This window comes from Gossypium arboreum, chromosome 9 (assembly GCF_025698485.1).
Source record: "Gossypium arboreum isolate Shixiya-1 chromosome 9, ASM2569848v2, whole genome shotgun sequence".
NCBI classification, from domain to species: domain Eukaryota; kingdom Viridiplantae; phylum Streptophyta; class Magnoliopsida; order Malvales; family Malvaceae; genus Gossypium; species Gossypium arboreum.
The window spans coordinates 88,788,303-88,815,746 of NC_069078.1; the positions used below are offsets into that span (position 1 = coordinate 88,788,303).

At 33.2% G+C, this 27,444-nt stretch overlaps 4 protein-coding genes across 7 annotated transcripts in view; all 4 read right to left on the reverse strand.

Annotated features, from left to right (window-relative positions):
• The window catches only part of LOC108456722 (ISWI chromatin-remodeling complex ATPase CHR11-like), a 75,338-nt gene extending 57,871 nt beyond the window's left edge, over positions 1–17,467 (reverse strand). The window contains exon 1 of one of the 2 annotated variants that reach the window (XM_053018746.1): positions 17,458–17,467. The gene's annotated coding sequence lies outside the window, so the exon portion shown is untranslated. Of the gene's footprint in view, positions 1–16,337; positions 16,349–17,457 lie in introns of those variants that run through there. The other variant, XM_053018743.1, reaches the window with a different exon arrangement.
• LOC108455216 (desiccation-related protein PCC13-62-like) lies at positions 109–1,670 on the reverse strand. Its single transcript, XM_053018749.1, has 3 exons — positions 1,315–1,670; positions 1,006–1,231; positions 109–597 (listed from the first exon to the last, which is right to left on the reverse strand). Exons 1-3 carry the CDS (start codon positions 1,644–1,646, stop codon positions 337–339), a joined length of 819 nt encoding a protein of 272 aa, XP_052874709.1. The 5' UTR covers positions 1,647–1,670; the 3' UTR covers positions 109–336.
• LOC108455217 (galactinol synthase 2-like) lies at positions 10,911–13,579 on the reverse strand. Its single transcript, XM_017753803.2, has 4 exons — positions 13,106–13,579; positions 12,153–12,473; positions 11,405–11,539; positions 10,911–11,312 (listed from the first exon to the last, which is right to left on the reverse strand). Exons 1-4 carry the CDS (start codon positions 13,403–13,405, stop codon positions 11,070–11,072), a joined length of 999 nt encoding a protein of 332 aa, XP_017609292.1. The 5' UTR covers positions 13,406–13,579; the 3' UTR covers positions 10,911–11,069.
• On the reverse strand, positions 16,030–25,671 carry LOC108457292 (E3 ubiquitin-protein ligase UPL6-like). 3 transcript variants are annotated; one of them, XM_017756273.2, is made up of 26 exons: positions 25,069–25,671; positions 24,239–24,336; positions 23,913–24,040; positions 23,590–23,701; positions 23,076–23,256; positions 22,728–22,910; positions 22,201–22,383; positions 21,753–21,825; positions 21,439–21,557; positions 21,018–21,322; positions 20,781–20,877; positions 20,406–20,549; positions 20,119–20,202; positions 19,944–20,030; positions 19,616–19,756; positions 19,377–19,502; positions 18,690–18,788; positions 18,484–18,551; positions 18,331–18,397; positions 18,016–18,186; positions 17,835–17,924; positions 17,448–17,528; positions 17,182–17,255; positions 16,993–17,064; positions 16,744–16,833; positions 16,030–16,564 (listed from the first exon to the last, which is right to left on the reverse strand). In XM_017756273.2, the coding sequence occupies exons 1-26, from the start codon at positions 25,225–25,227 to the stop codon at positions 16,498–16,500; spliced, it is 3,099 nt and encodes a 1,032-aa protein (XP_017611762.1). In that variant the 5' UTR covers positions 25,228–25,671; the 3' UTR covers positions 16,030–16,497. The 3 variants fall into 3 exon arrangements, with proteins under 3 accessions (XP_017611762.1, XP_052874708.1, XP_017611764.1); XM_053018748.1 differs by having other exon boundaries at positions 16,744–16,865; positions 25,069–25,636; XM_017756275.2 differs by having other exon boundaries at positions 21,439–21,548; positions 25,069–25,632.
• Positions 25,672–27,444: the final 1,773 nt, after the last annotated feature.

Here is a 27,444-nt window from a genome sequence, read left to right on the forward strand (position 1 = left end):
ATCAAAATGGAATAATTAATATTATATATGAAAAGGGTCACTATCATTGTCACTACATATTAAACTAACGTAAATAAAAATGTACTATTCTATCAATCTCAAAAGTAGGTAATAACAGAATTTATTCAAAACATATTTAATTATTATGGTTTAGATTAACATCTAAGCTCCAAACAGTACAACATATATTACTTGCTACATTACCATGTTACGCTAATGGTAACCATTGGGTAAATGGGACCTAGCAATTCTTCCACCAGCTCCCTTAGGAAAGAACCCACCAGGGATGCTTTCATTGCCACTTCCATACACAATCCTCAATATCTCTTCCGGTGTTCAATTGTAGGCGAGCGAGAATTGATCCCCAGCGAGCACGTTGCCTTGCACTCTGCCTTCGGCTCCCTCATTTACTTGAACCGTAAGGCCTTCATCTTTGCTCCCAGCACGTCCTAGTGTGTTTCTAAGGTTTGAAATCCGTCTCGTGAACTCGTCTACATCTATATCATACGGAGGAACCTTCACTTGTCTAAGCGGATATAGTAATGCTCTTATAACAGCATCTTGCCCAGATTCTATCCCTAGGAGGCCTGAAACCAGCTGCAAACAAAAAAGTTACGTCTAAGGTGAGATTTTATTATGGTGGAATTTCATGAAATCCTTTATAAATAAATGATTGTGGTTAAAAAATAATATTCAGAAGACTGTAGCCGTTTGATCAAGCTATGTTAAAAATTAGGAAATTGAGCAAGTAACCTAGAATTTATTAAATTGGTTACTGAATGCATTGTTTTTTTTTTTAATTCAGTTTTTCTTCTTCTTTTTTTTTTTAACTAATTGAATTGGTTAAAAGGTAAACTTACATTTTTCGATGTAAACCATATGTTTCATGATCAACAATGGATTAGTGTTCCTTTATCTCTCTCTTTTTTCAACTGTTGATTTAAAAGGATACTACTGCAACAAAGCTTAAAAAAACTGAAAAAATGGGTTAAAATGGTGGCTTACCTTCCTTGAAGTGGTGCTAAAGAGCTTGGGGATAGTATCAACATAGCCGGTAAGTCCAACATAAGGGATCAAATAGGCAGCAATGAGAAAGCTAACATTATTAGCATAAGGATTAAATGGGGGTTGCAATGGCCTATCAAATGCTTGGTCCATCACTTTTGCAAATGTTGATGCACTTAAATCAAGTTGTGGCCTTGGGAACCCCCTCACTACGTTTATAATTGCCCTGCAAATATACATATATCTAGTCATCACATTCAAGTGCATACATACATACATACACACACATATATATAAATAGGTACTGACTTTATGTGGCCAACTTCTTGGTAACCAAATTGAAGGATCAAACCATTGGTGATACTGTCAAGGTTAGCCTTTTGGGCACCAATAGGAGGTGGACTACCCCGAGTTAAGTTAGGAGCTACCCTTTCTAAGCCTTGGCCAAAAGAACCGAACAAGAAGAAATCAGCTTCTAAATACTCGAGGTTCAAAGAAAACTCCAACAAATCCACATCAAAGATGGGTAATATGGTGGCATTTAAGTCTAAAGGGTGTGCAGAAGGAAGAAGAAGAGAGTTTATAAATGAAGAAATGAAAACAATAGCTGCAAAGGAAACAAAGCAAGGTGCCAATGCCATGGTTTTTACCTAATTGATGTTGATGCATGTCTCAAGGGGCATTGCCCTTATTTATATATAGGCAACGGTGAAAGTACCTATGAAGTCCCTCTATTAAAGGGACCGGATCAAATTAGTCCTACTATTAAATAGACCAATTTAATCCCTTCACTATAAAAAAGAATCAAATGAAGTCAAATTGGAACACAATTAACATTTACTATTTAAAAAATTACATGAAAACTATTTTTTTTTATTTACAGTACAACTCCAAACAAAATATTTCATTCGAAGAACATAAAAAGCTTTCAAAATATAACTCTGTTAAACAATAAATGACATTTTTTAAACTTTAAATGTTACATCTATTCTAATTTGACATTATTTGATTCTTGTACAGGCCAAATTTAACTAAGCCCAATAAGCCCAAATTTACTACCCAGAACCAAAACCCTAGCCCACAATGACTAAAAAAAAGGGGAAGGAAGAACTAAGAGAACCCTAGCCGCAGCAGGTGCTCCCCTCTTCTCCACCACCGACGCCAGCATGTGCTCCCCTCTGCTCCACTACCGACGTCTACTAGCACTGCCCACTCTTCCTGCAAGAATTAAAAAGAAATGACAAGTAGTTGAACCAAAACCTTTTGTAAACGGCTATATAAAGCCTTTGAAAACTTTGTATTTTTTTTGAGAGAGGCATTCAAAAAGAAGAAAAATCAGCAAATCAAAGCAAATAATACCAAATCAGAAGAATCTAGTATACGGGAAATCAAACCCGAACCTAAGGTGATTTTCATGTATTTTATATTTTTTTAGTTTCTTTACATACATAAATACATAATATAAGCAAAAAGACATACCTTAAATCTATAATAACAAAAAAATAAAAAAAAAGGTAAAAAATATATACCTGAGGCAATTTCCGGCCACCGTGTACGGTGGCTGGCACGGCGGCGCACGGAGGCCCGGGGACCCAACGGTGGCTGGCTCTTCTGCCGGGAATCTCCCTCCCCCCTCTCTCTCTCCCTTTTTTTTCTTTAGCAGCTAAAATGAAAGTTTTTCAGAAGTTTTTAGGCTTTTATAGCCTACCAAAACGGCACCGTTTTGGTGCCCAGACCAAGACCCAAAAATGATGTCGTTTTGAAGTGACCCGACCCGATCCGACCCGCTCCACTCAGGATCCGCGTGTTTTCGTTCTTAGGGGCTAATTGCGCGCGGGGTCCTTCCGCTTTTTCTATGATTTTCAATCAAGTTTTTCTTGTATTTTAATTTGGCCCTATAATTTATTACACTTTCCAATTTAGCCCCTGCTGGTGCACTGCGTTCTGATCAAAAGGAATAATTGCTTCCACGGTCCCTCTATGTTGTGCGCGCATTCAATTGGGTCCTTTTATTTTAAATTCCCCCCTTAACTTCATTGTTAATTCACTTTTGTCCATTTTTTTACTTTTTCTCATTATTTTATTTTAGTCTTAATATTATTCATACTATTATATTTTATTACTGCTATCATTATTATATTTTATTTATTAGCATGGTATTATTATTATTATTATTACTTAGTATTATATACATATATATCATATAGTATTATTAATTTGTTTTAATATTATTATTTTGGTTAATGTATTTGACAACCTCATATGTATTCTTTTAATATATATATATCTATATATTATACTCCACATTATACATACCTATATTAACATTGTATTGTGCCTATTCTTTAAGCATTATATACTTATATTTTTCTTTTATATATTATGTATATTTTATGTACATACTTTTAATATTATCGGTATTCATTTTTAAAATATACGATATATTTACGTAATATTGTTCATAATTTTTTTTTGGTCACATTGTTATTATTTCGATATGTATATACCATTACTATACCTATTTATTCTTAACGGTTATTTTTACTATTATTCCTAACATATATATTATGTACACATTTTTAATATCATAGTATATATATATTTAACGCCATATTCTTGTTATACCTATTTTCACCTCTATTATGTTTTATACACATATATATATATATACCATATAATTTTATTACGTATACATTTCTATATACTACGCATGCGTATCCTTTAACATTATATTCTTGTTATTATGTATGTATATATTTCTTTTATATATGTCTTATTACTTCTATTATTATGTATGTACCTAAATACATATATGTATATACCTTTTTTATCATTATTATCATTACCATTGTCATTTTATTTTACCATTTTTCTTACATTCGTTTGTTTATTTATTCGCTCGCGTGTTCGATTGCTCCATTTTCCTCACGTACGTGTTTACATTTACATATTTCTAAGCTTCACTATTGTTTCATTTTTTTTCTATATAATTGCTTTTTGACGCTATCACATCTATCATTGTGTCATTATACATATTAATACCATAGCATTTATGTTTCATTATAAATCATGTTTTTACTCAATACTTTAAAATAATTCTTTCATAAAAGTGATATTCCGTATTTGGTAATTTGAGATAATCGTGCCCTAACTTACTGGGTTTCGATTTTTCTCATTTAATTTAAATAACGGAATACTCTTTTAAATTGTTATACAAGTCTTAAAAATGCTTATTCTCGGAGATGCGAGGTGTTGTGCCCTAACTTACTGGGTATGACATTTTGTTACCTCGAAATAAGATTTTTGCAAGTAAAGGCAATATTCGGTGTTTGGGAATTCGAGGAAACGTGCCCTAACTTACTGGGTTTCGATCTTCCTCGTTCACCTTAATTAACTGAATAACCTTTTGAAATACACGAATTTATATATAAAAGGCAAGCTCGGTCTCGAAAATTCAAAATGTCGTGTCCTAACTTACTGGATATGACCTTTTATATTGTGAGACGAGGAGGTCCTTAGCATTTGAGCGTTTTCTTTACAAAGAGGGATCGTATTTTAAATTCTTTCAAGTTTTCAAATTTTCGACACTAAGACACTAATTAATCGACTAGGTACCAATTTTGGGCGTATCGAGGGTGCTGATCCTTCCCCGTGCGTAACCGACTCCCGAACTCATTCTCTGATTTTCGTAGAACAAAAATTATCGTTTTAGTAAATCTTAACCTTTATTAAAATGATTAACTTAAGGTGATCCGATCGCACCTAAAAAAAGATTGGTGGCGGTTCCAGTTTTTTCGTTTTCATTTTCAAAATCCAAGTCGATTCCCGTTTTTTTCAAAAAAATGGTTACGACAATTCTTTTTTATGGTATTGAAACTAAATCGATTCATTTAATAGTAGAATAATTAATTTAATATAGTTCTTATAATAAAGAGACTTACCAAGTACATTCACTTGGAGGATTGATGTGTTAGCCATGAAGGATTTGGTTTAATGGAAACCATTGTCTTTGTATTATGGTTATTGGAATCGGACCAAATCAATTAGATTGGAATCCAATTGATATATTAGTCTAAACAAAAAGGTTGAACCGGGTTTTGAGCGAACTGTCTGAAATTTGTTGAATCGACGATTGATTTAAAAGAAAGAGGGATAATTTTTGGTATAGTGACAATTAGACACTTAATATTTAAATATTTTATTAATTTAACCCTTAATTAAAATAGAATAATTAATATTATATATAAAAAGGGTCAATAACATCGTCACTATATATTATCTCATTCAGTTACAAATTATGATCCATTATCATATTTCTATAATTTTGTCCCAAAAGTTTTACACCGCTGGTGAAATTGCTCCTATGTAATAAAAAACATTAATCAAGCCAGGAAGTTGTTTTGGAGGGTAAAAATTGAATTATAATTTTTATAAGAGTTAAAATATCTTATAGCTTTATAATTTTTCTAAGGATTTAATCATAATTTTATAATTTTAAAATATTAAATTATAATTTTACCATATTTAACTTATAATTAAAGGAATTAAAATACAAATTTCCTATTTTAAGGGCTAGGCATCCCTAATCAAAAGAAATGAATTATTAAAACACATCTTTATGTTAATTAAGTAATAATAATAAAACTATTAACATTAGTTAGAGAGATATGTCAACATTTAGTCCTTAAACTTGAAAACTTTTTCCACTTTAGTCTGTGAACTTTTTTTATTTACATTAGTTCCTAAACTTGGTAGTTTTTCTTGATTTGGTTTTTAAACTTGGTAGTTTTTATACTAAAATATTTTAATATATATTTTTTATATTCTTTAAAATTTAAAGCATTTTGTGTGATGCCATGGCATTCTCTTATAGCATCACATCGTCACATCTTAACTGAATTTAAGTTCATGATCAGATTGAGGAAAATTACCTAAGTATAAGGACTAATTAATTAAAAAAAACCAAATGATAAAAATTACTAAATTTAAATACCTATTGAATAAAAAAAAATCAGTTTATCCCTACCTCAAATTCACATTAAAGTATCGAAAGATTAAAAATAACATATAAAAATTAAAATTTCAATGTTTAACCACTTCTTCGTAAGTAGATATAGGCAAAAAAAGACCAAAAAAAATAAAAGACTCGTTAAAGATGATAATGAAAATCATGCATGTTGGTTATAGAAGAAAACAAAAAAATTGCATGTTTTTTTATGTGAATATCATGGAAACTTTGAGAAGCATGAGCATGTAACTCGTTTTCTTACCAGACTATATGATTGCCACCACACTGCAACAACAACAGCAAAAGCAGCCGTTACAATTGCTTGTTTATGACGGCTTACATTCTTAATTTGGACTCCATGGATCATGTTTCTTTCATGGTTTAATCAATTACTGCATAAACCCCAGATGTCATAAGAATTTGTTCGTGGCCAAAAACCTCAATCCCATGTCTTCATTTTAGATGTTTTTTGGTAAGATAAAATGGGTTAAATTTGATAAAATTGTGAGACTTTAAGATTTTTACTTACAAAGTGATTAGAATATCAAATTCATTTCTCTATTATTAAATGAATCAATTTAATCCCTATACTATAAAATAGAATCAAACAAAACCAAATTGGGACACAATTAACATTTACTATTAAAAAGGTTACACGAAAATTATTTTTTTCATTTACAGTTCATCTCCAAATAAAATATTTCATTTGAATGACCATAAGAATCTTTCAAAATATAATTCTTATTGTAAGCTTATTGATTTGCCATTGGTGGGAAAGAAGTTTACTTGGTATGGTCCCGATAATAAAAAAAGCAGACTTGACAGATTCTTGGTGGAAGAACATTGGTTGATTAAGATTAAGGATCTTCAGCAGCTGGGTTTAAAGAGATCAGTTTCTGATCATATCCCAATTCTATTAGCTGATGCCGAAATAGATTGGGGTCCTAGGCCTTTTAAATTCATAAACGGGTGGCTGAGGAATAAGGAATGTGCAAGTTTGATAGAGGAAAAATGGTCAATTATGGGGAGTTTGAACGGGCAATTAACATAGAAGTTGAGGAAATTAAAAGGGGCTTTGAAGAAATGGAACGGGGATTATCGCAATGTATTGGAAAACAAAATTGTGGAGTGCGAAGAAAGGATTAAGATGCTGGATGGAATTAGTGATCAGAGAGTGTTAAACGAAGGCGAAATGAAGGAGTTAAAAAGATTGAATGTGGAGATATTTGAAGCAATGAAATTCAAGGAATCAATATGGAGACAAAAATCAAGAATGATGTGGTTGAAAGAGGGAGATACGAACACGGCCTTTTTTCATCGAGCTGTAAAGATAAAAGCAAAAAGAAAGACCATTTACAGAATGAAAATAGGGAGGTCTTGTTGTAATGATCCAAAGGAATTAAAAATGAAAGTGTTTGATTTTTTCAAAAATTATTTTCGGGGGAGTGGGAGGAATTGGAGGATGAAAATGGAGTTAGACTTTAAGAGATTAAAGGAGAGTGAAGCCGAAAAACTGGAGGTTCCTTTCTCACTAGAGGAAATTCGTGATGCTATTTGGAGTTGTGAGGAGTCCAAAGCTCCTGGACCGGATGGTTTTAATATGTGCTTCTTCAGAAGATGCTGGAATTTAGTGAAAGAGGATGTGTTTAGAATGATGTCAGACTTTCATAGAACTGGAAAACTGGAAAAATCTATCAATTGTTCGTTTATAGCTTTGATTCCAAAAACGGATAATCCTAATGAGATTGCTGATTTTCGCCCAATTTGTTTGGTTAGTTTACTGTATAAGATTGTAGCAAAAGTTCTGGCTCAAAGGTTAAAGGCGGTTATAGGCAATTTGGTGAGTGAGACCCAATGTGCGTTTATTAGAGGAAGACAGATTTTTGATGGCATACTCATTGCTAATGAGGTGATTCACTCGATGGATAAAATGGTGGGTAATGAAGGAAACTTGATTCTTAAACTCGATTTCTCTAAGGCGTACGATTGCGTCCGATGGGATTTCCTAGAATTAGTGCTACAAAAGATGGGTTTCGGAGTCAAATGGACTGGATGGATGTTGGAATGTGTTTCTACGGCAAGAGCGGCTGTTCTGGTAAATGGTTCGGCTTCGAACGAATTTTATTTAGGCAGAGGGTTGCGACAAGGTGATCCTTTATCCCCATTCTTGTTTATTCTGATTACGGAAGTGCTTCACTTGTTATTAGAAAAGGCTGGGGCGTTGGGATTAGTAGTGGGTATTCATGGGGTTATCCCGGCTATATGATCACTCATTTACGCTTTGCATCGACACTATTTTGTTTTTAAAAGCAGAGGAACAGGGGGTGGAAAATATGAAATATATTCTACGGTGCTTTGAGGTCTTCTCGGGCTTGAGTATAAATTTTAAAAAATCTTGCATTGTAGGGTTTGAGGTGGACGAGGAATTTCTTTATCATATGGCTGCAATTTGTAAATGTAAGATTGGGAAATTGCCTATGAATTATCTAGGTATCCCCTTAGGAGCAGATCCGAGGAGGGCGGCTACTTGGGAGGTTGTAATTGAGAGCTTTAGAAAGAAACTGTCTGGATGGAAATGTCGATCGATGTCGTGGGCTGCTAGAATCGTGTTGATAAATTCAGTATTATCAAATCTGCCAATTTACTTCATGTCTTTATTTCCAGTTCCGGAATCTGTTATCAGAATAATAGATAAAATTAGGAGAAATTTTCTATGGGGTGGGGTTGATGGAAAACGAAAAATGGCGAAAGTAAGTTGGAAACAGATATGTTGCCCAAAAGAAAAAGGGGGAGCCGGAGTGGTTAATCTTAGGACAAAAAAAAAAGCCCTCTTAGCAAAATGGAGATGGCGTTTTATGATAGATAAAAATGCGATGTGGTATAAAGTGATTTTTGCAAAGTATGGTTCTAATGTGGCCCGATGGAGATTCAGTGCGAATAATTTAAAAGATATGTCAAAGGTGTGGAGAGGAATTGTTGAGAATTCATTGGATGCTAGTGTGGTACAATGGTTAGGGGATAAAAATTTTAGTTGGAAGATTGGGAATTGAAAGACGACATTATTTTGGGAGGATAAATGGTGCGGTAAGGACCCATTAAAAGTGGATTTCCCTAGGCTTTTTCGTTTAGCTAAACTCAAATATGCTTTAGTGTTTGATTATTCGTCATACTATGGTTTTAGCAATATAAATTGGGAAGATATTTTCGTCAGACCTCTTTTGGATAGGGAGATGGGGATCCTTAGCCGGCTTATCGATAGGGTGAGTTGTGTTGTTCTAGTTCCGGAGGTGGAGGATAGGATTTTATGGGATCATGAAAAGGATGGCGAGTTCTCAGTAAAGCAATTATCCAAGCTTCTGAGTGAGGGTGAGGGGGAGGGGCCAGTCTTTGTCTTCGATAAAATATGGAAGCTAAAAGTTCCTCCACGGGTGCGGAATTTTCTTTGGTTATTGGCCATTGATAGAGTTCCTATGAAAGATTTTCTAATTAAAAGGGGGGTGAATATTCATGACAGCTTGAACGTGTGCCCGTGGTGCAATAGGGAGTTGGAGAGGGCGGATCATGTATTTTTTAATTGTAATTTTATTGCAGGATTCTGGAAGAGAATATTCAACTGGTGGGACATCGACTGGTTAGCAGTTAGCAATTTTGAGGAATTTTATATGCTATATTTCAAGGCGAAGATTATTGGTTCTTGTAAAAGTTTGTGGCTAACTTCAATTGCTGCATCTTGTTGGTCGATTTGGTTAGCAAGAAATGAGATTGTATTTGATAATAAAGTGTTGACAATGGACACTTTGATTTTCCATTCCAAAATGAGGGCTTTACTATGGGTAAGGACTGCTACTGAAGAGTGCAGGTTTCAAGAGAGATTATGGTGGTTATGTCCGTATAGATGTGAATTATCTAATTTAGGGTCAGCCGGCTGGCGCTCTCCTCCACTTGGAGGCGTGAAATTTAATGTAAGTGGTGCTGCTCTTGAGGGTGAATCTGGCGTTGGAGGGGTAATGAGAGACGAGGAAGGTATTGTTAGAGCTCTATTCTCGGGTCCGAGTGTTGCTTGTGATACGGAGTCTGCTGAATTGGAAGCAATTATCATAGCTATGGATGTTTTTAATGACATAAGAAGGAAGGATTCATGCTCTCTAATTATTGAGATGGGGTCGAGGAAGGTTTTTAATTGGATCTTAGGAAAATCAAGTAGACCTTGGTCGCAATATTCTATTTTTGCAGAAATTGATAGAAGGAGGGCCTGTCTTTGGAAAGTTAACATTTTCTTTTCTTGAGGAGGTGGAAATGAAATGGCGATGCCTTAGCTTCTACTGGTATGAGTAGACCTTGTTTGTTTAAGGCTTGGTGGTGAGTTTGGTCTATGAATATTATGAGCTTTTCAAGGTCCGTTCTCACGGTGATAGGTATGCAAAGGAAGACGTTGCTGGAGGTTTGTTATCGCTGATATGTTTTGATCGACATCGTTATAGGTTTTTTGGAATTGAGTAATGTTTCTTGATGTTTTTGGTTTAGGTGATGTGTCCAGCTATTTGGGTATGATCTGTTTGTAAAAGCTTTGTGGCATTTGTCAGTGTTGCCTGACTAGGTGCTTATGTACTCTTTTAATGAGCGGAAAAAAAAAAAATAGAGAGACCTACCAAGTACATTCACCTAGAGGATTGATGTGTATAATCAAGAAAGATTTGGTTTAATGTCAACCACTGTCTTTTTACATCATGATTATTGAATTCGGACTACAATTGAATTGAAATCCAATTGATATAGTAGTGTAAACAAAAGATTCAATCTGGTTTATTACATTAAAAAAAAAAAAAGACATCATAACAATATTCTAACATAATAGTAGATTAATCGCCTTAATTAATTAAGGGAAAAAGGGGTAAAATTACAGAAAACAACTTATTTATTTCCCAGTATCATAACAGTGGGCATTAAAAAGCCACATACTCAACACAATAAAAACTTACAAAAAAATTAAAATTGTTCTAAACTTTTATTAAAACACCATAATAATAATTAATAATCTTTATATGCTTGTTAAAATTTAAGCAGCTGAGGGAGCAGTCCACTGGGGGTTAACAACACCATCATCATCTTCAGACAAGGTAGTAGAGACCAAGGAACCAAGCTTTTCTGGTTCATCAATGGTGGCTCTCGTAATAACATTATTATTCTTGTAATCCAAAGATTCATCTTCATAAATATCCCACCATTGATGAACCAATAACTTTATGTCTTCCCTATCCATGTTCTCTTCTTTACCGGTGTACCTCCATGGCTTTGATCCCTGTAAAAACATTACATGCATGCATTCGTGCATGTATATTAACTTCATTTCATCATGGATGGATGAATGGATGTAAGGGAGATGGTTATTACCGCAGCACAGTAGTGAACGACTTTGACTTGGTCAAGATCTATATTTTCAGGGTGACGCCATAGTAGAGCCAAGACAAGGTTGTAAGTAGGAGGGATTGGTTTGTAAATATCGCTAAAGAACATATTCAGAAAGTCCTGCAATTGCAATTTTCCCATGAAAACAAAGGGGTCAAGTTTGTGATTTTATTGAGAACAAGAAAATCTTGTGCTCACATCCAACTTAATTAAAGCCAATTTAAGATTATATATATTTGAAAGCCGATTTAAGATTATATAAGGAATATAAAAATGGGGTCAAATTGTTGTTTTAACCCCTCTACTATACTCAAATTAGGCATTTTATATACTTCCTTTACTTTATAATAGAAAAAAAAGAAAACACCATTAACTATTCTTTTTTAAACAATGAAGTAGATTTTTTCTTTAAAAATCCATTTTAATCAAAATAATTAATGTATGAGGAGTAACACAAAACATAGTTAGGGAAATGGGGACTTGGACCCCAAAATTTTATAACATTTTCATTAACCCTATCAATTTTTTTAAAAACAAAAAATTAATTAGACTCTTGAAAATTTTAAGCCAGCCAAGATTTTTGAAACTTTTAATTGGATTCTCCCAAAAAATTTTAAACTTCTCAATTACGAAAATTTAAACCTTAATTAAGTATCCTAGAGGGACAAAAATCAAGATTTGACCTAAAAATTTAACTACACACAAACACAAGAAAAAAAAATTGATTAATTACCTGCTCAGCAAAAGAAGTAGGAGGGGTGACTTTGAGGGTCTCTAAGAGGCGACAATAAGTGAAAAGGCAAGGTTGATAAACGAACATGCCAGCATTGAAGTAGCGCGGCGGCGGCGACCCCATTCCAACTGGCCACTTCGTCTTTTCCGGGCATTGCTGACAATATCCGATCTTGTATTGAGGAGAATTGGACCATGTTTTCTCACAGAAACAGTCCATAACAGCATAAAAATACCCGTCCTCTAACTCGAAAAGGTGATCAATATTGTCCATAACTTGAATGTCACCATCTAAGTATATCATTTTCTCATATTCCACAAACTACAAAAAAAAAATTAACTAATTTGATATATATTGATCACATCATGAAAAAAAATTGGGAGTCAAAAAGTAATTTTACTATTTTATTAATTAATAATTTTATAAAACTTTCAGGGATTTTAGAAGGAGTTCTACCATTTTGGTGGTAAATAGTCATAGCAACATGCATGTAAAACGACGTAAACATGTTAAAAAAATCATGATAACGTATAGGCGGTGTTTAAAGGTGAAATTTTGTTTTTGGTCCTTCTAATATGTTCAAATATGAGATTTAATCCTTGTAATTTAATTTGACGCAATTCTTAGGACTCATTCTTTTAACGTTGCAATGAGTGTTTTTAAGAGGAAAATCATTTTCGGTATTTTAATTAAAAGAGTATTAATTATATAATAATAGAACGATCAAATTGTCCAAAATTAAAATACATCGATTCTTCTATCAATATCTCGATTTTGAGTATAGTAAAAAGATAAAAAAAAATCATATTTTAATTGGATTTTAAATAGTTTTTCTGGACTAAACTACATATGGATAACTAAACTAATCTACGTACACAACGTGCATATCGACTACATGGATGTCATGCATGCACGCCAAAAAGTAAAGATTTTCTATTTTAAAATTTAATTACCTCCCAAATACGAAGTTTGGAATAATTGATGACATAATAAGCCATGGCAAACTGGGTCTGATTCTCCGGCGGATAAACCGGTTCAATCTCTCGAACAATACATCCTTGGGACCGAAGGATCTCGCGGTGGTCGCATGGCACATCAGGGAGAACAGCCACCACGAAAGGGTACAACGATTTAGCCTTCCGTAAACCCTTGGCTAAACCAACAACACCTTTGACATAATCACCATTGCCGGCCAAGAAAGTCACATAAGCCCTGTTGGGATTATTACCAGAGACAACAACATTTGGGGACATGTTTTTTTGTTGGACCAAAAAAAAGAAAAAAGGGTTATAAAGTTAAGGTAAGAAATAAGAGTTGAGAGAGGCCGGGGAATTGGTGAACACGAAGGGTTTGGGTCTATTTATAAGGGTTTTCAAGAAATGGTGGTGAAAAGAATTTATTAAAGGGCAAGTTTTTTTAACTCTTTTAAAGGTGAATATATATATTTTCTTTTTTGAGATTTAGCAAATTTCGAGATTTTAAATTTAAATCATACTTTTTTAATTTAAGTTAATGTAAAGACATACTTACACTACACATTACGTTTTAAGGAGTTATCTAAATAAAGGTCTATCATTTATTTTTCAAAATTTAAATTAGATGAACAATCCTTAATCACCATATCAAATATAAAAGTTGGAATTTATTATTCTTATAATTTCTCTTACCTATTATAAATATTTAGATATCAAATAAATTTAATCTCGAAATAATTTTGGAGAATATTTAATATTTACTTCCAAAAATGTTTGATTTAACACAAAGGGTTTATAAAAGGAGCCTTTATTGGATCATAGTTAGTGTCTCATAGGGAGATAAATCCAACGGTTGAGAAACTAGCAATGAGTACATTTGGTGTTAATTGGACAGTGTTGATTTACTTTAATGTACACATGGCATTACCTTATCAAATTGGTAGTCGGTTGGTGAGGATAATTCATAACAAAAAAGGAGATAAAATAACTAACATTTTGGAAGTTAACTTACGTGGCTACCTTTTGATTTTTTATTTTTTTTTAATATGCCACGTGTTGATATTTCTTTCGCATAATATACAAATCGTACACTAAAAATATTTAAGTGTCCAAATGCATTAAAATTCATGTTTTTTAGATTATTACTAAATTAAATTAAAACTCCATTCATTTAGGTTTGCTTAGACAACATAATGTAATTGTTAAGGTAATAATTACGGGCAGCTAATTAATTTTTAACTACCTTAATATTAATTTTGGAATAAATAATTTATGTTAATTTTATTGGAGAAATAAAAGGATGCGCCCTTAATTTGAGGTTAATTAACTATAAATGAAATATATTTAAATTATTTATATATGATTGAAATTTTAGTGGCATTGATTTCCTATTATATACCATCCAAATCAAATTACTTAATTAAGATGGAGAAATATATATGGGGATCAAACCGAAAGTATTAATTGGTTCTTAGAGTTGATATTATACCCCAACACATTTAGATTTTAGACGTTTCACATATAAACAAACTCTCTATATAGATGTAAAGAAACATTTTATATAAAATATCAAAAGGTTTTCAACATATATACGGAAGAATATGGGACTTGGGAATTTGGTTTAGGTTGAAGATGATGTTTTTAAAGTGGGGAATTAATTAAAGCTTTAAATAGCTTTTTGGAAACAATCGTTATGGACTTACGGATACTCTTCAAACTATCTTATACAATATTATATGAGATTGAGAATTAAAGAGTTCACTTTATAATTAAACTTCAAAATATTTTTTAACTTTTATATTTGCATTACTCTCTAAATTTATTAATTTCTTTCCGTTTTAATCCGGTGAGGTGTAACGTTTTAATATCATCCCATATAATCACTATTTTTTTATATAAAAAGTTAGATGATAATATGACAAGATTCAATATGCCACATTATTTTAGAGATTAAAATGATGAATAATTAATATAAAAAAAAAACACCAAAATCAAGTTTTATAGTGATTAGGAATAATCTATTGTATTCTCAACCCAAATAATTGTGCTCATGTCATGGGGCATAGTGAAGGAGGGAGGGAATGGTTGGATTTTTTTCCTTTTTATGATTTCACCTAAATTAATTAAGCATATCTTCCTTTCATTCAATAAATGCAATATCCCTGAGATTGTGTGTCTTAACATTATAGATATGTTTAATTAAATACAAAGTTATATGCGCGTGCGCGTGTTAGGTTATTAGTTGGCATCAAAACTCAGAATCCCTTTCATTAATTCTCCATCCCTTTACATACATTTTTTTAATTATTATATTTATACAGCACCCGTTTTTTATTAATAAGAGCACTAATTTAAGGAGTGCAACCGAACCAAGCTAAACTTAAAAAGGTAACAAATTCAAGCTCAAACCCAACTTGAAGTTTGATATTCAATTCTAACTCTTTCAGACATCAGACATCAATTTTTAAATTCAAGTAGTTCGATTAAGCTAGTTTATATTTGAACTCAAATAATTCGATTAAACTCATTTATACTTGTACTTGTTCGTGCTTAAACTCTTCTTATATATAATAAGAGTAAAGATGTAATTTCATAGTATAAAATATATTAAATAAAAAGCTTTGATTAAACTCACAAACAGTACAAATCAAATATCACGATGCTCAAATTTGATTCAATAATTATCAGGTCGAATTCAAATTTATTCAAAACAAACTCGAATAATTCGAGCACCATATCTCATTTACACCTAGCACTTACATGATCAATTAAGCCTAAATTATCAGTCTGCTAAATGCCAAAGCCAAGCCTTGCAAAGAAAGGATTCTTCGTCTTAGATGGGCACAATAACTAGAAAAAATGGTAAATTACTTGCAACATAACACAGAGCAGACAAATGGATATTATTATAAATTATTATGATAATGATGAAGATGATGATGTTACTCATTTACAAATGATCATAATACAAGAATAATTGTATCACCTAGACCCTGCACTACCCTGGCCCTGACCCTGCAAGGGTCATCTTCCACATATTGTAGATTCAGAATCTACATTTTAAAACAGAATACACACACTGTCGATAACTCCATGTTTGTTTCTACATTTTCCCAGTAACCAAGCAGCAACCACACAGCTAACTTACCTATTTATCTTAATACTCACTGTTATGGTTCTCGGCCTTTTGGTCTCAACAACCATTCATCCCCCCCCCCCTTCCAGCTCTCATGGTATCGGTTAGAAAATTTCTGACATTCCAATTCCGATATATAAGAATATAAATTACCGATGCGCACATATACTTCACTCAAACCTGACACCAGAGCCAGTCTTTGTCTACGTGCCGAGTTGCTTATGTAGAGTACAACTCAACTCAAATCAAAACCAGCCTCTGCATTTATAGCATATAGCAATTTGGTTTCCAGTTGCTCTTTGCTGCACCATAACCACAAACATCATGATGTGGAAGTTCATTATATTGCAATGAAAGTTAAAGGAAAAGGCCAATATCTAAATAAGCGACTATGGTTATGATGAGCTGCTTCTAATCAGAATTTGACTCACTTTATTACTTCTAAGGTAAGCTGCTAATAGAGAGGGAGGGAGAGACAAACCTTCCGTATGGTGGAAGCTTTAAAAGGTTCATACAAGTCGCAGACGTTGGTAACCGGTCCAATGCTTCTTCAGAGGCACTTCCAGCGGCTCTGCAAAGGAGTTGATAGCAAAGTCTTTAGTTCTGTTTCGGAAACGGAGAATGAAAGATTAAATACAGAGGCCGGAAGAGAGAAATAAGTCATGTCCTCAGTAGCTGTCAGCCACCTGAAGTTACCATATTTCCAGAGTACATTTGGTACAATGATTACCTTTGTATGCAAAATAAAGGTTCAAGATATTTGAATCCCAGCAACGGTCCTCGGGAACAACCAGTCACAAACCTAAAAAGAACCTTATCAAGTTATTCTTCTCTCTCACGTTAATAATTATTGAAGCTAATAATTACAAGTAGACATCATAGGAGGACAATCACACAGATAACAGATGATGTAACTTACTTCAAAAATTTCTTTTGGTTTTCCAGAGAAAAGCTTTTGAGGACTTCCCAAAACATATCAATGACATAGTGCTCCTGTCAAGCAAAGAAGCGAAAATAAGTATAAAGGGCTGACTCTTGGTAATACAACAGATAGGGTAACAAGTTGATCAGTAACAACTTGCACTCCTTTAACAAAACTAGGAAAAGTGGAAGCACACTTGGTATGTAATATGTAATAATCATTCAAATTCAACTATAAAAAAATGAGAGCCATAAAAAACTTACACCATGATAGCCCCCTGCATAATTAGTGTTCTGTCGTAGGTCATCAACATCCAAGCTGTCAAGTGAACCTGATATCAGAAGCTGCAAAGAAAATAGATTCGGAGGATTTAAAAAATGTCAAAATTACATTTAAGCAGATGCAATCAAGTGATGAAATTTATAATTTAAAAGATAACAAGATGTTTCAGCCAGTGTGAATACGGTACTTGTTTCATGATATTATGCATGACAATCACAAATCTCGATAAAAAATGCAATTCACGGAGATAACATTTTGATGGTTCATTACCCTTTTAAAGTCCAAAAGGAATTCCAAAAAACTCTACCTATCATGTTTAAATAGGCAGATGGTAGCAGAAACCTGCAAAATTTAGTAGACTAAAATACCTGCAACTCGTGTTCATTAAACATATCAATCCACTCTTTCCGCATAAGTTGCTGAAATCCCCTAAGGAAATGTGTACTTTGTTGTCGTATCTGCAATGGCGCATCATTTCATTGTCTCATCATCATGCAAGGTAAAAAACTAAATTGCATTAAGATACTTAGAAATGAAGTATCTTACTACCTGAAAATTCAATCGGTGGTTAGATACAAGATGAATAAATGTGATAACATTCTCATTAGTAACACGAATGTTTTTGCCTCCTGGAAGCAGCTCTTCTTCTGTTTGCTCTCCATATTCATTATTCACAATTACAAAGTAGAGCTCCAACTCTGAAATGTCCTCTTTATAATGCTGAGATCATAGCAAAGGTGGGGATTAGAATGCTAGAACCATGACATGTAGAGTGCATTAAAGGGTGACTGCAATTAAAGTCACTATATTTCCATAAAGTATGGATGCAAGAGATATAAAAGGGAAAAGGTCAAGGAAAATTACCTTCAAGAAAATAAGGTGACGATATAACTCAGGGTCCAAGGAAGGCAAATCATTTAAATAGTTGTACCTAAGTAATTAAAAGAAAAAAAACATGGATAAATATCTCTATAATAAAATGTCTTCCAGAGAGGAGGAAACCGTTCAAAACCTTACTTTTGTTTCAATTTGCTCAAGAAGAATGTTGCAAATGGTATATCTACAAGAATTCCTTCAAACATGGCCTACAAGGAAGGTAATATTATGCCTCATCAATAAGCCTATGATAGATAAAGCTGAGATCGCATTCAAGCAAATTAAATATTAAACATAGACAAAGCATTGGATAGAATAGATTAAGCTTCTGTAATAGAATTGCGTACCTTAGCAAGGAGTGATCCCAAGAAATGGAAAAATTGGAGGTGTTGTTCATGTATCATTCCCGAACCAGGATTTGGGTATAAAAGGTGATCAGCTGTTTCCTGGGTAGCCATGCCAAGTAGTATGTCAAAAGAACATATAATAGAAACAATACATAGCGAGACAAGTTAACATGTGCAACAAAGAGGATCAATACCAGTTACAGAAAAAACTGACTTAAAATGAAAAACATGAAAACTTGATGAACTTTAAATAACAGACGTGACAATACGAGAAAACAACTAGTAGCAGAGGGTAATGATATCCTCTATTTGAATTCCATGATCTCTTCTATATCTTTATACCAAGTACAGATTCCAATCTTATGTAAAAACAAAGGGGTTCAGATTCCAATTGGTGTTAAATCCATCTTTATCTTCAAATATTTCATTGAAATGAGCATCTCTTTGCCTCTTTTATCTTTCCCTCATTCAGCAAGAATTGAATATTAATATGCTCTCTCAACCTATTTGATCCAAAAGAAGCATGCCATCTTAAATCAGAAAGGTAAGGAAGCCCCAAGTGACATCTTTACCGTAAGTGAAATAAAAAATAAAAGTATCTTGTGGATATGCCCAACCAGCTTATCGAGAAATTACTTGTTTACATGAAAAGATGAAAAGGAGATAGCAGTAGCATAAATTAACAACCTTAAATAACCCATACTGCACGTCAAATGCAGCTCGAGTAATATTCTCCATAAAATCTTTGAAAATTCCACCGCCATCGATACCAGCTTCCTCCACTCCAAATTCATTGACAAATGTTACACGAATCTGCAGGGCAGCAAATGAAACTGCTTGTATCATTGTTGGGCAATGTCAAAATTGAAGAATCCAGATTCCTAAAGGAAAAGATAATAGAGTGAAAAGACCTAAGTAAAGCATACCAGTCCTCTAAGATCCTCTTCGGATAATGCACTCATCTGATTATACGCATCTTCCAGAATATGATCCCTTCGTATTCTGAACCGGTTTCTGGTAAAAACACCATGAGCCTCTTGTCTCTGCCTGACTGAGGCTAGTTGTGACTGGAAGATGGAGATATAAAGGGAAGATAAAAAGGAAATTAAATATAAATGGAAAAAGAATGCATAGATTGGACTAATTTGCCACATAACTTCCCAACCTCTCAGTCCAATGAATTTATATTATGATAGTCACAACTCTTATTCTCCAAGAACCAACAGTTACAAACAGAATTTGCTAGTTACTCACAGTGAATATTTTAACTCTGCTAGTGAATGGAATCAAGAAAGGTGCTTGCTTCAATATGTCATGCGCTTTTGTGCCTTCCGTTACAGCCTGCTAGGGAAAGTTTGAGGTCAGAACAAACAAGTTACAACAGAAAATTGATGCTTAGAACTTGAAACTACAATAGAGAAGCTATTACCTGAGAAATAAAATAGTCATTTACACCATCAGCATGGAAGTCACTAGAGGGAGTGAACTGCCGCCGGTTATTCCAATCTTGCAACTGTAAGAGTAGGTTTAAATAACAAAATCAGAAAGGTGAGAAAAAAAAAAGCATAATGTTTCCCTACATGCCATTTCTCTCAGGAAATGTGTCACTCTATTTATATTTATTGAACACAACCCAGTTAATCAGCAATATCATGCACAAGAGAAAATATCAAGAAGTGGGAAGTGAGAAATTTGACAGTTTATACTGGCATCTACCTGGGATAGCAGCTCAGAGGCTACAGTACCAACCCTACTTTGAATAGCTTCAACAGGGTGCTTCTTATGACCAGAAGTGTTGGAGATGAATTTCCCAGAACTGGGGTGAGCTGAAGGATTCACCCATAGGATCTGCCACAAAGCCTGTATTAAGGAGGAGAAGAATGTCAGTTAGACCTTCTTATGCAATTCCACGTAATCATAATAATCATGGTTTTCACAAATGCTATCATAAGGCTGATGGATATCCACAAATCGTGTCCTTAATCTAAAGCAAGCACAGTGCACTGAACATAAGATCTTTTTTCTGATTTAAAAATTACTTCATAATTTAAATAATAGTTTGCTGAACTACACTTTACAAAATGAAGTCACCTGTCTCAGAATGACAATTAGGCATCTGACATCCTTCAAAGACAGAGGCTTCTCCTGCTCATAAAACTCCTCATTATCAACTATCATAAGCATGTGCCTAATCAACCACAAAGAAGCTAGACTAGTCAGTCATCAATCTGTAAACAACATTTAGCATGTAGAAAAACAAATTAAGGATGAAACCTGCAACAAAAATTGCATAAAATTATTCTGCCAGAAATCAAGCAATCATCTTACTTGTACACTGGACAAAAAACGGACAGAGGTAGCAACCAACCAGGTGCATCTCCCAGAAGATATGAAAAGCGCTCAGGCAAGGATGACCACTTTTGATTTTGATGACATCGCTTCATAAAATTCCAAAGCACTGGAACAAGTTCAGTTCTATATGCTAGTACAGTCATGATTCTCTCTAGAGGTAAAGTATTGAATGTAACATGCAAAAAAGCACACGCAGCTGCAACAGCTGCCACCTCCTTATCATCTGGGCCTTCATTATGTGAACCATGGGCAGTGGAAATCCCTCCAAATAACACATTAGTCTGCTCAGAAGAAACAAAATTAAAACCATTTCTTTGATCTCACAAAGAAATCACCAATTTTATGAGGAATAACCAAAGTGATTTTCAAAATAACAGTAAGTGTCAAAACTGCCTACCAATTGCACAAGAAAACATGAATCAATAGCATTTGTTATCTGCTGTTGCAAATTATCATCCAAAACAATTTCCACTGATTCATCACCAATTATCATGTCATCCTCCCCAACTGTAGAACCTGAAGCCAAATAGTTACCCATGTGCTTGCAATGAAACAATTTAAAGATGAATTGCTGTGCAAAAAATTCAAGTCATGGTTGCAGTATCATAATAACAAAATCTATCATTTTCTTACTGAGCAAACAAAAAAAAAAATTCCATCACCATATAAGAGGAAAGAGAAATAGATGACATATCAAGACGCAAAGCTTACTTTCTCTGCTTGAAGATTTTATAGGAGGAAGAGCTTCCAATAAGTATGTTGTAACTGCTGCAAGGTCTAAGGCCTGCTCAAGAGAAAAACCAAAAGTAGAAAACTAGCTGAGAACCTGCTTAAATTAAAATTGAATTTCTTTAACATAAAAAGCAACTTTAATGCAAACATAAAAATAGGTAATCACATTTGACACTAATTTAAACACTGCTTTAATGGAAATACTAAGAGTATAATTTGTATGACATGGGAGCCAGGGAAGCTATTTGGGTCTAACATCTGAAGGCAAATGCATTTACATATAAACATATTCATAACATTCAATCACATCAAAAGGACAATATTGTCCAAAAGCCACACATGTAGAATCACTACGTTTACCACTAATGAACGACGGAAAAGCTTATAGCACAAAAATTTGGTTCAATTAAAAAAATCAGCTTCTTACCATTTCAAATGAGCAGTCGGGCTGAGATAAAGCGGCACCTGTTGTTTCTAATATATTACCAAGAATGCAGGCATAACCAGGAAACTCATTCAACATATCAGTGGGAAGTACATTAGCATGGTTTTGCACACACAAAGCCATCTGATTAGTGTAGTATTGGGTCAAGCTCCGAGAAGCAAAAACCTAAAAAGTAAAACATTATAAAATTATAGCCTGTAACAAGCATAAAATAAAAACAGAAAAATAAATTGCAATACAAAATTTGCTACGGAAAATAAGATTTGGAATATTTGCAGCATTAACACACAAAAAAAAAAAAATATTTATATATACATATATATATAAGCAATATGTACAGCTAGGTTGCAGAAAATGTGAAATTAATAACAACAAACTAGAATAGAAACAAGAAGCATTAAAACTTGGAAGTTTTTTCAGCACCACATACCACCACTATCGAGATTCAATTAAGATCAAAGAAAAAACTTATAAAGTCTCAAACAAAGTAGGATGTAGAATAAATCTACCTCTTTTAAGTATGGGAATTTTTTCCATAAGAAAGGGATTGTAAGAATTTGGAATGAGAAACTCCACTGGGGATCCACATTTGTGCAAATACATGGACTCTGACCAACATGAGAAACCATACAAGCAAGCACATGCTCTAACGCAGATACTTTCCCAAAAGAACCTTTAGCATTTATGTTTTCCTGCACGACAAAAAAATGGTAGTATCAGAAAAGAAGAAGGCCATCACTAAAGCACAAGTCTCAAGATGCACAATGATGGTCGTAGGGATTTCAAAATGGATATGTAAGAAGTGTATCTAATTAGAAGAGAACAAAACCTAAAAACAGGGTTGCAAAAATGCTTACCTTTGCAGTTAAAATAACTTCTCTAAACAGAGAGAATACATTTCTTTTCAAGAGATAACCAACTGTCTTACAAGCCCATGGCAGTTTAGGGTCTAATATCAAAACCAATGCTTGAAGCAATATGGCTGTTGATGCACTAGGCTCCTCTCCCGTCATCAACAGTTGATCTTTCAATTGATTTCTGCCCAAAAACTAATATTACCCTCTGAAACAGCTTAAAGACATGCACGGAATATATGCCTACATTAAATTCTGCCTGACATCATAGTTCAAGACACTAAGAATGAGAAAGAAGGAAAAGAGAAAGACATGGGTGCATGACAATATATATTAAGCTATCATCAACATCGGGCATTCAATTCCTTTCCCTGGTTTCAGTTTCTATTTTAGATCCCTGATATTCTAGAGAGCATCTAAAAGCTTCTTAAATATAAAGGAACACAAGCTTGATGCAAATATAGAAATAAAAAAATAGAGAACACCCAGCTGAAAAAAGAAGATTTGAAGCACAAACCTGTTGTGATGTATAGCCTGAATGCAAGCAAATGAGAGTCGCTTCAACCTGTAGACAACCAAAGAATGATTGGATAAGTAGTCCGTGCCTGCAAAGAGTTCCACGACATCCCCTGTTGCACAATTATGTGTGAAAGTTAGAGAAAGAAAGAAATGCATAAACTAAAATAATTATATGAAATGCATAATAAGTTGTGCATAAATATTCAAAAGTTAGAGAAAAAAAGAAAGATAAGCAGTTAAGCACTGCCACCACCATAATTATATGCAACACACAACTTATCCATAATACAACTATTCAAGAAGGGACTATTATAGAAATACCACTTTCTCGAACAAAATGCTGAATTAATCGGCAAGTCTCAACAAGAACAGAAAAATCATTCATATTCCATGCATTGACAAAGAAAATTAGCTGGCGGAGAAACTCTGAGTCTGGACCAAAACAATGCCTGCATAAAAAGGGCAGATCTGAATAAAATCAGAAAATCACACTAAAGATAATGCATTTCAAAAAGCAGTGAAGCCGGCCCAAAAGAAAATGGTGTTTCAGTTCACTCTGTTGATATTAAATGGAGCTCTTTATAAAATGAACCAAAAGAATTCTTGACAGGAAACATGTTAAATACATTATAGATGTCCAAATATACCTGTCTACATGATGGCAGTGCTTTCCATAAGTTTTGTAGAACTGCTCTTGCACCTTGGCTCGTTCAACTTCCACTACCTTTCTCCCTCTGAAGTATTTCTGTAGTTAATAATTAGTCAAGACTTTGCCAAATGTAGACCAGCAAGTTCTTGAAGACAAATCCAGACAACCATTTCGTTAACCTAAATTGCCCAATAGAAAGGCATACTCTAAATTCATATGCACCCTATGCCGATAACAATTCAATTTAGTAATAAGTATTTGATGTTGTTAAATCATAAAGCAGAAACACCTAAATAAACAATGCAGGTTTCATTTAATAAAAACTAATTTATTTCAACACCTTACTAGCTTGGAGGATAGTTTAATGTATTTAAACCTGACAGTGAATTTAATAAACGTTAAATCACAAATTTTCACAAGTAAACCTGAGAATGGAATTTAATCTCTTTCCCAGATATAATGAAGTTGAAGGAAAACAAAGGGTAGTCTCTCAATCACATTCTACAATGCAATGATTACATCTACCTATAGTTTGAACCCCTAAAACTATATTAGCACTTATCTAGCACAAATAAAGAGCGGCCTATACATAATACTAAACCTGTGGAATCTAACCAACTCTTCGCATTACAAACGAACCTAGAATTTTTGGAAACAGTCTATTGCATATGATTGTATTTAAACTAAACAAGCATGGAAACTCTCGAGAGAATAATTTTCAGCTCAATGCAAAAGAAAAAAAAAAAAAGGAGGAAAATGAAGTTCTTCAACTAAACCAAATAAAGTAATTAATGAAACTAAGAAACAGCCTAAATTCAAAAGCAAAACCTGAATCTTGAGAGCTGCAGAATTTTGCTGGCGCAACCAAAGACGGCGATTGCGTTCCAAACGCGTTTGTTCAAGAAGTTTCTGCCTATCTCTCTCTTTGGAGCTCCGACCGCCCAAATCAACCCGTTTCCGAGTAGTCGGATCACCCGAGAAGAACATTCTCGAAACTCAGCAACTCCGCTAAAACCCAAAAAAGAAACCGAAAGCAATCAATATTCCGAGGGAGCGAAATCAAAGGCTTTTTCCTTTTAGATTCGATGAAGAAAGAGTGGCGCTAAACAATTTTTTTTTTATCAGATTGAACATAAGAGATCGCTGAACGTGCGATGTTTGGTGTTTGTATAGAGAGAAAGTGGGAGGAAAATTGAGAATAATAATTCAGAGAAAAACAGTTAAAAATAGTGGAAGAATTTGGGAGAAAATTTGTCCCGATTCCTTAATTTCTACTGTGAATATATATGATTTGAATTAAATTTGTTAATTAAGAATATGGGGAAAAAGTTCAGAAGGCATAAAGGAAGACTCTTTAAGAAATTCGGAAAGCGTGGGCTGCCAAATCCTTCAGAATTAACCCACTAAAGCCCAATTATCAAACCCTAACTTCGGTTCAATTCCAATCCAATCCAATCCTAACGCTTTTGAAAAAAAAAATAAACTAATTTGGTGAACTTTCATTACAATGGGATCTCATGTGATGCTTTTAATTAGCTGTTAGAAAAAAAAAAGAAAACCAAACATCAATCCACCAAGATTTGTATTAAGAAGTATAAACCAATTCAACCATTTTTAATAGCAAAGGAGAAATATTTATTTCGTAACCTATTTAACAAGTTTTAAGTCATCAACATAATTTCTTAATTTGTATGGTTTGATCAAATAGTTATAGTTTTTTTTTAAAAAGATTTCACGAAATCTCACTATAATAAGTCTAGCCTTAAACATTATCTATTAATTTGCCTTTATTTGTTTGGTAAAATTTAATTATTAGCCATTATACTATGCATAAGTTTTGATTTAGTCCCTATATTCTAATTTGATTAATTTTAACCTTTGTACTTTTTGAATTGGTCCACGTTAGTCCATAAACTTTTCAAAATTTGAAACTCTCGTATCTATACTTTCCAAATTTTAAAATTTTAATCTTGACCCGCACAATAAAAATTAAACTTGATAAGTCAAATTTTTAGTCTTTATGCTTTTAAAATTTTAAAAATTCCAATCTCGACTCAAACAATAGGCATTAAATTGATTGCTAAAATATCATGGTTTTTCTGTGATTATTATGTAGAAATAGCAAGTTGATATAATTTTACATATGCGATAATTTTTCATTTCTACTTTTATAACTAAAATAGTGCATAGTCAATATACCAAATACATAAAAGTCTAATCACATATAGCAGACTTTTACTGTTTCTTGTGAAATTAAAAAAAAAAAAAAAACTCTACCGATAGAGTAGAAAATAGTTTTATTTTATTGTTAAAAAAATGCATTTCTTATTCAGCAGATCTATTTCATATCTCTCTTCTCAAATAGACATCGAAGATGTGAAATAAATTGTTAAGGTTTCTTTTTTAATAAAAGTGATAGGAAAAAAAAAAGATAAACACATTTTTCACTAAAATGTGCTATTTAGGAAGGTTTATGGTTGAGGTGTTGGTGAGTTAGTCCATCACCTGATCCACTTTGGAAAAGCTTGGATTTATAATTTTCACTCTTAGATTAACTTCTTCGTTTATTGATTAATAATGAAAATTTGAGATTGAGATTACCTTATGTATTACCAAAAATATTGGCATTATTAGTACTCCCATATTATCAACAATTAAAGATAATATTGTTGAATCATATATAATTATATAATTACAAAGTTATAAAATTTCTATCTATAATCTTACCTTTTGTGATCCAAATCACCTACTAGAATGCACAAAACTTAATTTTTAGAGCATTATTAAATTTAGTTCTGTTAGAATTAAGTGACCCAAATTCTTATTTAAATAAAATACGATGGAAAATAAAATAAAAGTAAAATCCATATAGAACTAGACTTCTTTTATTTTATTTTAGAATAAGGTTTTAAACCTTATTAAACTCCATCTATTTTATATTGATTAGATAAGGTGTTTCAATCCTACTAGAATATGGCTTTGCAAGCCTATAAATAGACATAGTCTATTCCTCTTGTATTTGAGTAAAAAATTTTTCGACATAGTGAATTTTCTTCTCCTCTGCCTGTGGTTTTTTTCCGAAAGGGTTTCACGTAAAATTTATGTGTTCTTTATTTTTATTTATTTTATTCTATTTTATTTTTCACAAATTGGTATCGAGCTTCCGGGTTATTCATCTCGATCACGGTAATGGCGTCTTTGAAG